Source organism: Xiphias gladius, chromosome 16, assembly GCF_016859285.1.
Source record: "Xiphias gladius isolate SHS-SW01 ecotype Sanya breed wild chromosome 16, ASM1685928v1, whole genome shotgun sequence".
NCBI lineage: Eukaryota > Metazoa > Chordata > Actinopteri > Istiophoriformes > Xiphiidae > Xiphias > Xiphias gladius.
The window spans coordinates 17,384,527-17,400,459 of NC_053415.1; the positions used below are offsets into that span (position 1 = coordinate 17,384,527).

Genomic DNA, 15,933 nt, shown 5'->3' on the forward strand with positions numbered 1-15,933 from the left:
AGGCCACTCTCTCCTCTGTGAAGAGGCGGTAATAGTCTATTATTTTGGAAACCCAGATGGGTGACAGACAGTAGGGTTAGCCACAGCAGGGGACACAGATAAGGGGATGACAATAGAAGGAGGTAGAGTGGTGGATGAAGAAAAGAGAAACGTTTAGAATTCATCATATTGAGGGCTGGATACTGAGGTGCAGTCCATTTGAATGAAGGAGGAGTAGTGAAAAGGAAAAAGAATGAGTTGACAAAGCGCAGCTATCATGGGTATATCGGAGCACGTTTGATCTGATTTTGTATCAGATCCATCATGTCATCATCCAAGTCCATCATGGAACTCACAGGACACAGTAATATATTATGCTCCATTCTGTTTCTAGCAAAGATAAAACTAAACAAACCCAGTTAAGCAAATAATTGCTTGGCTTTAAGTTTGCAGCTTACAAATGACCAAAATAGAGCTTACACTTTTCATTTGACCAAACAGTTACATTTCTCTGCATTTTTACCCTTCTTATCATTCTTGTTTCTATATCTAATGAGGTTGACCTTTTTTACATACGGTAATATAGGTGAAAAAAAGCAGAGATGTGGTGAAGGACAGAAACAGCAAGTGGACAAAGGCAGTGAACACTCCATATGTTCCCAGCAGGGTTGTCAGAGATGGGGCTTTGATGGGTGATCTGCTGCCTTCTGCCAGGGTAGAAGGGACCAGTGGACCACTAAACCCCTGAGGAGAGTGGCATGGAACTGGTGAAGGATATGAGAGGAGACATTGATGAAGGCTGGATTATTGACAAGAATGTCATGAGATTAAATTAAAGAGTTAGTGGGGGGAAGTGGCTTAGTATTTTCAGATAAGTTTACCCAGTTAAAAACACAACAGTAGGAAAGTTGGGAGAATTTTCCTCTGTCTGTAAGCAGTGGGAATTTGTTCAAGTCATTAACCTTGAGCCAGGGCCTAAGGACAGAAAAGCATGTTACAGAATTTTAGCAGTGCTTGCGCTTTCCCAGGGGACAGTGTTAGCTTTCAAATAGCCTCCAGGACTCTTTGTGAGAAACGGAGTGTTAGCAGTTTGGTGGAAAGGGTCAAGAATTGGGAGTTGGGAGTATTTTTATCTGAATGGCCTTGGGCTTTGTTCGTGTGTTGTGTGGGAGGGCAGGTTTGTTGTCTTTATTGGGGAAAGGTCATTACTGAGGTTATCATTGAAGGTCCCTTCTGACTTTTCTCTGCCGTGAGATTACAATATTCTTATGATAACAGACATAGTCACCACCATGAATATTGACGTTAGGGAAGGGGCCGGACAGCACTTCTTTTTACAGGTCAGTGCTAGCTTTAGGCAATCTGTAAGTGATTATGACCCAGCGGTTAGTTTGTCAAAACAGTCCACTGAACCAGAACTGTGCCACCTCACAACCAAAAGATAAATGTTTTATGATACTGGATTAATTTTTTGCTTTCAAGTGAGTTACTGAGTTAAAGATGACTCAGGTGTGTTTTTGTGCTCCGTTGTAGACTTACATTGGACACATCCTTCTGCTGGTCAATCCAAATAAAGAGCTGCCCATTTATTCCACTTTGGTAAGCATGCATTTAAGTTCCCTTTATTTCATAGTCTTACAAGATATGCTGTGCTTGGCTCTCCTAATGTTGAATTTGCAGGTGTAAATGTACCATGATCCCTGCCTAAAACACCTGGTTTTACACTGGAAAGGCAATGCACTGTAAATGCAAAATCATACTAAAAAGGCGGCACGTTTACTGTATAATAAGCAGGGCGTGAACAATGAAATGGACCTTGTGGTTGATAAATAATGCAGTCTTCCTGTCAGTGATACACTGCATAAGGCTGACTCTGCATCAGCCAGGAAATAGCAGCATCCAGTTTAGCTAGACAGACACACTCACTCCTAGACTCCAAAAGATTTTATTACGCTACCTTTCCAATATAAAGAATTCCTTTTAAAAACACAGTCACTGTTGGTGAAAAGCAGAATATTTAACATTTCCAACAGCTAGAGGAGACTGTCAGTGAACGACTGACAGGCTCTGGTTCTTTAAAAATTCTGATCATTTGTTTAATGTTGTGATATTAATAAACAACGTGTCACCTTATTTAATATAGTGGATAAATCATTTTGAAGTAGCTGAATTAATGCTAGCTAGTTTAGTGTGAGCCCATGTCGGCCCAGGCGGAATTAAATGGAGGAGGGGACATCTTCTACTGGCATGACAGACTTAATCCAAGCCCCCTCTGGCTGTCCCATTCCTGCCTGTGTCTGGATTCACTCCAGACATCTATACCCAACTGAGAGGGTGTGTGGAGGAGCAGGGAGGAGGCAGCGTGAGAAGGACGTATATCACAACATGTGTGATCTGCTGGCCTTCTGTCACCCCCTCTGGTCTGGTGGTCCACAACCCATCCTCCATTCCTTTTCTACAGCCACAACACAGCACTGGCACACGTCTGCTCGTCTGGTTACAGATAGGGGTGTTAAAGTGCAGTTATCTCACAGTTCAGTATAATAGACAATTGAGGGTTCACTGTCTGATACATTTACTATGTTTTTTAAAAAAAAGTTAGAACTGTGAGTTACTAATTCCTTATTTAACCCTCCTTTAGCATATAATCTGCAACTTTATCAAGTTTCGTCACTCCTACTTTGATAGAATACTGTAGTTCCTGATTTAAAATAAAATAGTATTTTTAGAAGCAGATCTTTATCTAGATAAAAAATAAACCGAAGAATAAAAAGTGAAGCAAAGTACCAGCAAAGTGTCAGGGTCATGTGTTTAAATTGATGACAGTTTTCTCTCAACACAAAATAGATGTCTTTGTCACCTTAGGTTGAATTACATGGCTATAATTAGTGTTAAATCAAACCTTGTTAGTGAGCTGGACACACAGGTATGTAAAGTTATACACAGCATTGTTTCGCTGTTTTGCTGAAACTTAATCGTACGTGTTGCTCAGTCCAGGTGTGTATCCATGTTACGTAAGATTGTCTTAATGGACTCTGTCTGCCACTCTCTCCCTCAGGTGAGTCAGTTGTACCTGAGCTCCACAGGTCGTCTGTGCTCCTCTCTGCCCCCTCACATCTTCTCCTCAGCAGAGAGAGCTTACCACATGATGCTGCAGGAGAGACGCCCACAGTGTTTCATCTTAAGGTACACCCCCTTCCTTCAACACACGAACACTGAACTCTGTACCTTGGGATACTGAGACCAAAATGTCAGCAAGTTCAGCTGGCCACCTGGTTTGCCCACACCCCTCTACCACACACCTGTTAAACACTCCCCGAGAGATTAATAGCTCTCACCCTGAGCCGAACTGCAGACCTGTTCATTGTTCACGCAGAGATGAATGTTTGCTGGGAGCCTTGCAGCATCTTGCTCTTTGTCCTCGGCGGGTGAGGGCAGCTCCCCGCTTGCAATTAAATCCCGTTCTGGCTCTCCAGTGACATTCCCACGGAGTTGTAACCAAACTGGCAGAGAGTTAATGCACACCGGCCACAGGCTATCCATCTCACACACACACACACAGTCAAACAAACACGTGCAGGCATGCAGGCACATTGTAGTGTGCATTTGCACATACAAACACTCTGTCATTTCCTTGATTTTTTTTTTTTTTTTTTTTCCCCTGCAACACTTTATCAATCCTTTTCTTATTTTGCTTTCATTGAAGCTTGCTGTTTAACTCCGTTTTCTATTTAACTTTATATCTCCTCTCACACAGGCAAAATAACACACACACTCACACGCTCCTGCATGTTTACAAGCAATCAGTGGCCATGATCCCAAGAGGCTAGTGCTCTAACAAAATGCCCTTGAAATCTAATCAAAACTGGTAAATGAAAAGACAGTGAATAGGCGTTTAGACTTCACACTCACACTAAGTCACACTAAGTAGGAAATATAGCAACACACATACTCACCGACAAACAGTGCACCACAGCACACTGCGGTCATTAGTGAGGGCTTCTGACCTTCTGAAGCCATCTGCTTGGTGTTACTATGCCAGTCTCAACTCTCTGCATGTCGGTGGGTTTCAGAGCATGTACTGTAGAGGAACCTTATGTCAGATTTAATATCCACTCAACGCAAAATTAAAAACAGGCCTCCAGTGTCAGACAAGTTGTGGCAGTAGCAGCGTGTGAAAAGTGGTGGTGAGAGTTAGTGATGTTAGAAAGAGAAATGGATCTGAAATTTAATGGAGACCAAGAGAACAGTGTAACACACAAAGTTGCTTGATTTTTGTACTGTTAAGTTTGCCTTTTATGACTGATTTCTAGCTTCTTCTAATGGCCTTTTAATTTTACTGTTTTTGCTTGCCCATGTTTGTATTCATTCAAAATTTGATTACATGTATTCACATAAAGCAAGGTTATTTTATCCCTTTTTAATTTCATGTGGTATATAACAGAGCTAATACTCCCTTTACTATATTATACAATACAGTACAACTTAATTGTTCATAGTGGAAAATGTGTTTACATTTCAGCAGTATAAAACACTGCAACATTAAGGTATGAAACAATAAGAAACATGACAAGATGTAAAACAATAAAAACATTACCTAAAATATGAATGACAAAGGATCTACATTTTTCTGTCTTTGTCTCTGTAGTGGTGAAAGTGGATCTGGGAAATCAGAAGCATGTAAGCATATTGTGAGACACTTGACAGCCCGCTCCAGCCCCAAAGGTTTTGCACTTGATCCCAGAATGAAACACGTAAGTCTGGACCTGTTCGTCTGCAAGATAACCTTCTGTTTTACACTTCAGGCAGTCCTCAGGTGGGTTGTCTTGGAGGCTTATATGGCTAAGAACATACATGAACATCCTTTGTTGCTCTCATGCCCTTGTTTCTTTACTTTGACTTTGGAAAAAAAGCAAATCGCTACAAAATAATCTTATGGTAGACATTTGTGGATTTTTTTTTATTTGTATTTCCACGCTCTACACAGAGTGCTTATTGAGAAACTCATGAATAATTTTCTTGTTTTTCAAAGCGAGTCACTGACTGAGTCTTACATCCTATTTTGTTGTGCTTATTGTTGCTTCCCCAATGTCGTCTCTGTAATAAAAAATCAGATAGCACTCAGAGAAGTAGTGTTCGTAAATGTGTGAATGCATCCTGCTGTTCCTTGCTGCTGTAGTGGTGGAGAGAATAGATGTATCGATTAGCACACCACACTGTGGAGCCATGCTTGTAGTCTTTTCCTCTCTGCTTGGTAAGCTGTTCATTTGTCAGAGACACCATTTGAGCATTCAGACCACGCATTTGATTGCATCATTAAAATTTCCACTACGGTGACTCTATCTCTGTGATGCTGGTTCGTTAGGAAACAACTACTTGCAGCAGACAAAATCGTTCGGGTATAATTCTTAGATGGGAGTTCATTCTCCTTCTTTTCAGCCTATAGAGGGAGAATTGAAAAGAAAAAAACGATAGTAGAGTACAAAAGATCAACAAGTACCCATCATGGCACGTTTTCCGGTTTATGACAAGATGCTACAGTCATAAAACACTTTGCTAAAATAGATAATGACTAGAAATGTTTGTAGAAAAAAATATATTGGCATATTTTTATGAAAGTAAAACCCTGTTTTAGCTGGGTCAGAATTTATTATCTTCCATCCTTCTCTATATGAAAAACAGGGAGAAAGAAAAGAAAAATCTGACATTTAGGTCAACACTTACATCATTGCCTCTTCTTGTATTCACTGGTGGTGCTTAACACATGATTCACCTGCTCTGCATCCAGTCTGTCAGTTGGGTAACAAAGCAGTGTGTAGCCTGTAAGTGTTGTGTCCTGATGAAGTCATCGTTATGTTGTCGATATCTGGGTCAGCTCGCCCTCAGATCATCGTAGCATCGTACCTAGATAATGGATGCATACTGACATCTAGTGGTAGAAATTGGAATGAGAGTAGAACTTATTTTGTCTCAGCTCTAGAAATCTGTCAGAGAGATATTACGGGTAAATTGATTTCATCATTGGAAAAAAAGATGGAAACAACCTATTTACTCCACAGTAAAAGTCATTCTAAAAGATATTGTAAAGCACTGCTAACCTCTCTTTTTGTGTAATATAATATACAGGTGAACTGTATTCTAGAGGCTTTTGGTCATGCAAAGACCCAGAGGAACAACAGCTCAAGCCGCTTTATCAAGCTGCTGACCATTCAATACTGTGATAAGAGGAGGACACTGCTCAGAGGTAATCTGCATTTTTGTCACTATAGCACTGGATGTGGACTAGTTACTTTAATTTTCATTTACTGTGGCTTCAGAAATTATTCAGACTCCTTCACTTCTTGCAATTTACTGTGTTGTAGATGTAATTTTAAATGGATAAAATAGCCCATCAACTCAACAATCCATAACGACAAAGTAAAAACATGTTTTTAGAATTTTTTGCAAAATCAAAAATAAATCTCTGATTTACAAAAGTATTCAGACCCTTTGCTGTGGCACTCCAAACTGTGGTCTGGTTCATTCTGTTTGCTATTTTTCAATGTGACGTGTCAAGAACTTGACTGGAGTCCACCTGAGGTAAATTGAATTGACTGGACATTTAGGAAGGCAAACACCTGTGTATATAATGTCCCACAATTCACACTGCATGTCAGGACAAAAACCAAGCCATAAAGTTTGAGGAACTTTCTGTAGAACCTCTATGCTAAAACTGTGGTGAGGCATAGATCAGGGCCAGGGTATAAGGGCCAGAGCTCCAAACACTATATCTGGTGAAAACCAGCTAATGCTCATCACCTGACTAATAGCATCTCTACGGTGAGGCATGGTGGTGGCAGCTTCATGCTATGGGAGGGCTTGTCATTGACAGGTACAGGGAGACTTGTCAGGACTGAGGGAAGGATTAATGCAGCCAAAAACAAATAGATCTTTGAAGAAGACCTGCTCCAGATTGCATGTGACCTGAGACCGGGGTGACGGTTCACCTTTCAGCACGCCAATTACCCAAAAACGCTGGAGTGGCTTTGGAACAAGTCCCTGTCCTTGCGTGGCCCACTCAGAGCCCAGACTTAAACCGCATAGAAAATCTGTGGAGTGATCTGAAGATGGCTGTTCCGAGATGCTTCCCATCAAATATGATGGAGCTCGAGAACTCCTAGGAAGAATGGGATAGACTGCCCAAATTCAGGTGTGCAAAGGTTGAAGAGACTTAACCAAGAACACTCAAAGCTGTAAGTGCGGCCAAAGGGGATTCTAAAAAGTATTGAATTAAAGGTCTGAATTACTTGTATTATTATTTCTATTTGTAAATAAGAAATTTCCATTCTTGAAAAGCATGTTTTCACTTTGTCATTATGGGTTATTGAGTATTTAAAAATGGCAGTTTTATCACTTTGAAATTAAATTTACAAAGTCAAATAAAATATTTGTTTAGATATTTTTATTCCATTTATTTGTGATTATTTAAATAAATAGAATATTTTTTGCCAAGATTACTTTTTTTTACAGTCTGGATCACTATGTTTATGATAATAGTACACTGGCTGTAGACATAAACCATACAAGATTCACACAGATTCACAACAGTAAAACTAAGGCACAGTACTATAAAGATGTGATTTTCTTTAAAAATCAGGTGCCGAGTACTGAAACACCAGCAGGGGGCATGAAAAGCTCATCGGTCTGCTGCTATGGTGTTCTGTATTTGTGTTCCATTTTTACAGCCCTGCTGACCTTATTTTACCCCAGTTAATTTGATCAGTGGACACAGATTTAATGTTCAGGATTGACAACTATAATCAGCACTGCTGAAATTGTATTTTCCCACTCCTGTTATTAAAGTATGCATCACATTTGGTGTTTAAGCCCGTGTGTACACCTACATGCTGGAGAAGTCTCGTCTGGTCCATCTGCCTCCTCACCAACACAGCTTCAGCATCTTCTATCTGATGGCTGAAGGCCTGTCGCCTGAGGAGAAGAGCGCACTTTACCTCAACAATGTTCTGGCTCATAGGTACGTTGCTGTCAGGTGCCTTATGCATATTACTAGTTCCTAAAATCACTGGTGAGGAGAAACTATTGAATATAGCTGGTGGTCTGGCCCACAAGAGCTCTTCAGTTTAATGATGTTTTAGTATTCAGACAATTAAAGGATCCGTTTTAGAGACCTTAGTACTCACATTCAGTACATGCTGCTAAAAAGCTGCAGAGGTTACGTTATAAAGTTCAGTCCAACCCTAATAATATAAAACATTCACATTTGATATCCTCAGAGATGTCTGTATTTTGTTTCAATTTTCAACATCCATGCGTCCGTGTATGTACAACCTTGTGTGGGTCTCTCCCATTCAAAGACATGAATTCCTACTGAGCATATGGGCACATATTTGGAACCGACCGATGCTCCTGTAATTTCTCACTCATTAAGGACTAGGCCTCATCTTATCCTTTATGCATATTTTGTTTTTGTGGTTGTCCGAAATATCGGTCCATGTTTCCTCAGCTTTCTGTCTTTACTTTAGGTATCTTAGTGGAGGATTTCCAGGGGAGAACCGTCCAGTAGCTACAGCCTCTTCCCAGAGCAGGGAGCGCCTCACAGCAGTCAAACAAGCTTTGCGAGCCCTGGGCTTCAACAAGCAGGTATGGATTGGCACTGCATACACCTTCTATCGAGCCTGTTTATTCAAAGGTCATTGAGAGCAGCGACAATTCAAAGTGTTGATGTTGCTTCATGACCAGAATGTTCCCATCCTAGTAATACCCAAACATTTGCGATACCACTGCATAATGGATTTTTGGATACTGAGGGCTGCAAAGAACACAACAGGGTGTCCTACCAATTCAGGCACAAGAAGCATTTGAAATGAGACAGGCATCATCTGTTGAGACTTATTTGGCACAGATACAGTATGTGAATTTCTTGGGATCCAGGTCCTGAATTGGGACGCAGCATGTGTTTCTATTATCTATCTAGAGACTCTATGAAATTTGTGACCATTTCATACAGCGTGCATGGAGTGGGCCATGGTACAGTCTGTCCTGTACTCGGCCAGCTGGGTCCTCAGGCCATTATCAGGTTCTATTCTTATATTTCCAGTTAGCATCTGTCAGCAGTGATTGACCACTATCTCACCTTTTAATCCAGCAGCAGTCAATACACACAGGCAAGCAAGGGACTCGAGCGATAGATAGTGTTGTTATCAGAGGGCACTAATGTCCACTGGATAAGAGAGAGACCAAGGGACAGAAGGAGTGGGGGAGTAGGGGTGGTGTGGAAGACCACCCATTGGTCTCTGTCTAAGCTCTCATTAGGGGACAACTCCCAGTCCAGTACCAGAGGTCAATCGTCATTAACGCTCCCTATCACTCCTTTTCTCTCCCTCGTTCCCTTTCTTCTCCTCCCTAAGCAGGGGGGGGGCGCTGTGTATAGAGTGTCAGACAGAGACTAATGCTTGTGTTTATCTCCCAGATATCAGCTCCAATATCCTGCCTTGAGAGAGTGCACACGCAGATATTCACATACACACACAAACACACGTATACACACACACACACACACACACACACACACCCTTAAACTCAAACATCCCCCTCTCACTCTCAGAGTACTGGGTAATGGGGTATTCCATTAAGCGTCCTCTACTCAAGGGCAGAGAGGAAGGGACAGTGGGAAGTGTGTGAATGGAGGGAGGAGGGTTGCCATGTTATTGAAAAAAAGCATTGGATTTTGTAAACAGTATTCATGTTTGTTTTTTTTGTTAGATTTTGCAATACATAGAAGGATAAGGCTGGTTATTCTATATTTCTGTTGTTGTCAAGAAATCTCATGAAATTTCAAAACAAACAATGCTTGTGTCAGTCTGTCATCGCAGTCTGACATTGCTTCCCTGCCTGTCACTCTCAGCCCCAAGCCCATTTGTTCTACTGAAAATGTAAATGTTTGAAAATAGGTTGTAAAAATAGAGTTTCATTTTTTTTTTTAAACCGAGTAATTTCCTAAAACAGTTGGGCAGTGTAGTTGTTAGCGAACATTATTAAACAGGAGTAACTATTTTGGTCTAGGGATTAATACACATTTGGTGTTTAGTGACTATTTTCTAGCACCGGGACCTATGTGGGATTGATACAAAGTAAACTCCAGAGGTCATGGTAATGAAAGGACTGGTCAGTAGTGTAAAAGTGTTGTCGATTTATGTGTTTTTGGACAATGAAAGCAGTCAATGGCAAAGAGGAATCAACTTGGGCTACACTGATTTCTACTGATTGTTAGAGGGCTCATTCAGTGTTTTTGGTCATTTCATGAGATTTGTTGAGATTTAGATAAATATAAAATATCGCCACTTCTGTGCTTCAAAAGAGGTTGGACCTAGGATCCTGGAAAAAAAATGCTCAGGCTGTCATGTAGTGTAAATTAGTATTAAGCAGTGAAAAAGTAGTAGTTATTTTATTCTCTCTAACTCCCACCTGTTCTCTCTCGCTGTCTTTCTTTTTTCCACTGTCACTCTCTCTGCTAGGAGGTTGACTCAGTGTTTACGCTTCTATCTGCTGTGCTCCATATTGGGGACCTACGTTTTACTGTGTTGACAGATGCCGATACAGCCTTCCCTTCTGACCTGCAGCTGCTGGAGAAAGGTCAGTGCCCCTGCCACAACCGGGGCTACATTTCCACTCTGTGTGGAGGTGGTGAGGAGGAGGGGTGCATTACATTATCTCTACTAGTTTAGCCCGTCATCATAGCTCCTCCCTCTCTCCCTCCCTCGGAGTTCTGCTTGGCAGCTTCCCAGCATTAGCTAAAGGCCAGACAGTCACCTGTTTGGTAAGCTGCATTTTCTGCCAAAACGTAACCTTGGTGAGGAGAGAGCGCTTTTATTTGCACACTTTCCCACTATTGGGGCAGTGTTTTCTCTCTTTTTGGCTCTTTCATTATGCAACCGCTACATGTGCTCCCGTGACCCCTGACCTCTTTTGAGATGGTAAACAAATGACATCAGCGCCTGAACGGGAAGGACCCAGTCGTTGTCAGGGAGATATGATGTCGTGGCTAGTGATATCACCAAAGGGTTTCTGGGTTGCTGTCACCTTCTGTTGCTTGTTTGTGGGCTCTGCTCGAAAATCCACTGATGACTAATTGCTGCCAGCTCCACCAATCGATTTAGCAGGAATGAGCTGTAGCAGAGATCAGCTTGTTGTGCTGTGTGCTGTCTGCATGTCATCAGCACTACCTCTCTGATGCTCAGCTGATGTTTAATGCTGTTATTTTGATGTTTTTCATGCCGTCATCATGTCAGTATCATTTACTCTGCTTCACTCTCTTTGTCTTCCTCGCCACAGTTGCTGGAATGTTGCAGGTGTCCTCCAATGACTTAAGCACAGCCCTCACCTCTGATGTTCAGTACTTCAAAGGTATCGTCTCACCAGCCATCGCCAACACTTGGCCCTTCTGTTTCCTGACTGCAAAGACATGTTGAGGAAAAACCTGAACACTGTTGAAGTTACAAATAGAGCTTTTAATAAGGTATAGCAACATACATGTCATCAAGCAGCAGGATGACTCTTAAGTGTGTGGGCTAATAATAGGGTGACTATTGACCACAGTGTATAGGAAATTACAGGTAAACAGGTATCTACAGGTAATATTGAAGAGTTTAAAAAGCTTTTAACAATATATTGCCCTTTTTGTATGTTTTAACATAAACATATAACAAATTTGTTTAAAGGTTTCCTTTTTGTGACCAAGATATGCAAAGACAGAGACACTTTAAAGTTGAAAGATAAACTTGTCGGTGCTCTCTGGTCGACAAAACCACAGTGATTAGTGCCATCTTGCACCAGAAAAATGCATGGGAACATCAAATCCCATGGGAAATTGGTTCCTTTTAAGGAAACATGACTATTTTCAGTGGAAATCAGTAAAAACCTTTAAAATGAACCTTACAAATGCTGTACTGTCACTGTGCTATCGTCTGAATTGTCAGTTGCCAGAAATTGTGTGTCATGTCCCCTTTGTGTCAGGTGATGTGATCACTCGGCGCCACACAGTAGAGATGTCAGAGCAGTACAGAGACCAGCTTGCCAAGGCCATCTATGGACGCCTCTTCAGCTATCTGGTCAACAGTATCAACGACTACCTTCAGGGACAGGACGACAGCATTGGGTATAGCCCTGCGTGTGTCTGTATGGGTGGGTCGGCGCGGGTGTGTGTGTGTTGGTGTGTGTGTGTGTGTGTGTGTGTGTGTGTGTGTTCACATGTGTGCCTACGGGTGTTTTCACTGCAAAACACCAGAAAAATTTCTTTGGAAGCCCAGCCCCTTGATATCTGTTCTCAGAAACACAACTTATGAAGTATATCTGTCATCACACACAAAGAGTAACTCAGTCAGGGCCTCTAAAGTGACAACACTGATATTGTAACTTGACACAAAGTTTAGAGTGGAAGTTTGTAATAGTTTACATTGCATGACATGCAAAGATAGGAATGTGCACTGAATTGGAATATACTGAACAGCAGCGGAGAGGTGGAGGACACACCCAGGGTTTATGCGGACACACACACTAAAAACTTAAATACACAGACACACATTCACTCAGGTGGAGGTCATAAGATCCTTGGAGTTTTTCATGCCTGTTAGATAACCGCGGCTACATCTTCTGGAATGTGTTTGTGCTTTGCCTTTACACTAACCAAAGAATGGAAAAAAAATGGGCAACCATACTACTCATGGCATATGCCCTTCAGATATGTTATTGCACACACACATACACTGCAAACAAACATGATAATTCCTGTTAGAGTGACGCAAGCAAGCATACAAGTTCTCATGTTGATCCTGGGATAAAAGTGGTGAAGTATAATGAATATACTTTTTATTTATGTATCTCTTCCAGTGATCCTGCCCTGGAAATTGGGATCCTGGACATATTTGGGTTTGAAGAATTTCAGAGGAATGGATTTGAGCAGGTGGGACAGTGCTTACTTTTTTTAGATTTCAGTCAACCCCCACTCCCCAAAAAAAACCATCAATGTTGTGTTCATCTTCTCTTCAAGCTGACTGATGATTTCTCCTTATTAAGCCAAATGCATTTATGGCATTCCCTGAATAATATCATTGGCTTGGAAGGTCATCCTGAGCTATAAAAATCTCTCTGAATAGTATGTGGTATTGTAATTTCAAACAGATCTTAATCAAATTATTAAAATATTTGGGACTGTTATCTATTTTAGCCTGAGCATTTTAGTCTGTAATTGTAATGAATGAGGTGAGGTCTGTGGCTGACTGTGGCGTGATTTTCAGCTGTCCTCAGATGAACTGACGGCTGATACAATGACTGCCTGTGTGCGAGATGTGAGAGTTATACACATCTCGCACACAGGAGCGAGATGTGTGCTTGGGGTCACAATACAAATCATTACTGATTATTGATTCAAAATCAAATCTCGATCCAATGAAATTGCTCCCATATGCTTTTGTATGAAGAAATGTTAACATTTATCCCAGGGCTGTATTGTTCATATTATTGAATAAAACTGCCAACAACAATGGCAGTTACCTAAATTATTATTTAAGAAACTGCATGACTCCACAAAATTTTCTTTGTTGTTGTTGTGGTCATACAGTAAATTTGATCAAGATCAGTTAGCTTAACTGCTTATAGTTACGTATAATATTCAGCAGTCTTGCTAAAAACATGAGCAAATCCGTCATGTATTAGTGCTCAGCGCGCAACAGTGGCAAACTGAAAATAACACACCAATAGCTCTTTCTTCGTGGAGAGATGATTAAATCCTGCATTCAGCAAAGATCGGACTAGATGACGTAGTTTTTCCTTCTCCATAGCATCATACAAGAGCTACGTGTGACTGCACTATGCAGTAAATTAGTATATTAAATTACATTTTTAATGTACAGGAATTGATTTTTGGAATTTGGGAATTGAATTTGATTGATAAAGAATATGAAATCTTAATTTCTTTTTTTTGTCAGTTGTCTTTTCCCCACCAATAGCATGTTTTTATACCCGTTTATGTATTTCACTGTGTGTGTGCCTTTGCACATACCGTGTACATGGATGGATCAGCATGTCAACGCTGCTTGGTTTCAGTACGTTAGTTTGTATGATTATATTGCATAGTGTACAGAGTAGAACGCGTGCAACTCTATACAGCTCACCTGTTATGGGCTGTAAATCTCCCCCTTGCTCATCAAGCATGCACTGTTAATAGACTACTCCGCTGTAAGACCAGCAGCGATCAGGCAGACAAGTCTGTATGTCACTGTGTGTGTGTGTGTGTGTGTGTGTGTGTGTGTGTGTGTGTGCGTGCGTGCGTGGTGTCTTGGGGTGTAATTCATAGTGCTCAAGAGGCTAAGTACTTATTCCTGCTACTCAGTGTTTACATTACCTCCCTTTGGAGCTACCAGCCATCTCCTAGCTTTTATTAAGGCCACTGTATGTTTGTCTTTGCTTTTGTGCGTGTGTGTGTATGTGTGTGCGACTATGATATTTGTGTGTGTGTGTGTGTGTGTGTGTGTGTGTGTGTGTGTGTGTGTGTGTGTGTGTGTGTGTGTGTGTGTGTGTGTGTGTGGCGCAAAGATTTCAGTGGTCTTACTCTACCTCTAGATCTAATCCAAGTGGAAGTGAGGGATTGCATAACCTTTTCTCTTCAGGTCACAGAGAGAGCAAGTGCACCAGAGCACCAGAAGAGAAGAGATTAGAAGAGACTAACAAAATGAACAAAAAAAGAGAAGCTATCTCTGGCAGGTGGCGGCAGTGCCCACTTCTTTCCTTAATACATCTTCTCCATTGTTGCTGCTGAGCTGCCTTTTATTATCAGCCTGCTCAAAATGCACACATTACCCACCACCCACAGAGAAGAGAAGAGGAGAAGCAAGTTCTGGACAAACAAACAAGATGATCTCTTACAGTAGATGTGGCACACCAGTGACAAACAAGTCCTGACATGTTTGTACACACATGCATCCACACACATGTAGACACATAGACAGGCACGCTCCACATGCGCAGCACGATCAGGTTCATTAGTGCTTGTTAATTAGAGCTATGTTTATCAGGGTTGTGTTGTATCTGCTCAGCACTTTGCTAATGAGCTAACTCAATCAACCACCTGCTGCGATTGAGCCTTTAATGGACTGGACTAGCCTGAAGAAAAGGAATAGACTAACATCGATGACAGAAAAACAGGACTATAACCGTCTGCAGTACAGAATAACACACCTCTAAATTAGCACTTCTCAATCAAGCAGGCTATGAGACAAAATTTAGGTCATAACAACTGATATAAGAATGTTTACAAGATATATCTTGTAAACATTACCCGGAAGCTAAGGCCCGCAGGGCACTGAATACAATACCAGTATTTTTATTTTCACTTTACTTTTGAGCTGGCCATTATCACCTAACCAACAAGATTCATATTTTTATAACATGGCTTGTATGTCTTGCTTCGTCTAGCATCTGTTTTCATGTTAGATGCGAAACATGATTTAGAGTACAAAGGATAGATGCATGAGATCCTTGGTTGAAAAGAGGGACACCTAACTGAAGTACAGGTTTGATAAGCATACACACATGCCAGACAAACCCATTTGAGTGACTCCACCGTGTGATTTGATTGGTTGGCTGCTGGGTAAGGAAGACTTAATGTGTCTCAGCAGGACCACTTTGTCCATATTATTGTGGGATAGCAGAAAGGTTCTACAGAGGGACACCCACTGCTGTGTGCACCATGCAGGAGGTGTCTCTAAACGGTTCTCATAATTTTCAGGGTCAGGTGTGTTGTATGAGTTGTCAGGCATTACATTTATGCCCCATTGACTTCTCTTTTGGTGCCACAGCAGGTCATTTTTGATATTGTATTTATGCATGTGTTTGTTTTAAAAACAAACATTCGGCAGCGTGTGTATGAGGAACTTCACCGTGTGCATTGAAGTGTGTATG

At 41.3% G+C, this 15,933-nt stretch overlaps 1 protein-coding gene across 7 annotated transcripts in view; it reads left to right on the forward strand.

The window, feature by feature from the left end:
• The window catches only part of myo16 (myosin XVI), a 107,302-nt gene that overhangs the window by 55,983 nt on the left and 35,386 nt on the right, over positions 1–15,933 (forward strand). For all 7 annotated transcript variants that reach the window (XR_005709123.1, XM_040148883.1, XM_040148882.1 and 4 more), the window contains 10 exons: positions 1,513–1,578; positions 3,038–3,165; positions 4,628–4,733; positions 6,106–6,223; positions 7,846–7,993; positions 8,502–8,619; positions 10,494–10,611; positions 11,311–11,382; positions 11,992–12,133; positions 12,865–12,937. Coding sequence is in view for 6 of the 7 variants with exons in the window: in XM_040148883.1 (XP_040004817.1) it covers positions 1,513–1,578; positions 3,038–3,165; positions 4,628–4,733; positions 6,106–6,223; positions 7,846–7,993; positions 8,502–8,619; positions 10,494–10,611; positions 11,311–11,382; positions 11,992–12,133; positions 12,865–12,937 (1,089 nt within the window). In the remaining variant the exon portion in view is untranslated. The remainder of the gene's footprint in view (positions 1–1,512; positions 1,579–3,037; positions 3,166–4,627; positions 4,734–6,105; positions 6,224–7,845; positions 7,994–8,501; positions 8,620–10,493; positions 10,612–11,310; positions 11,383–11,991; positions 12,134–12,864; positions 12,938–15,933) is intronic.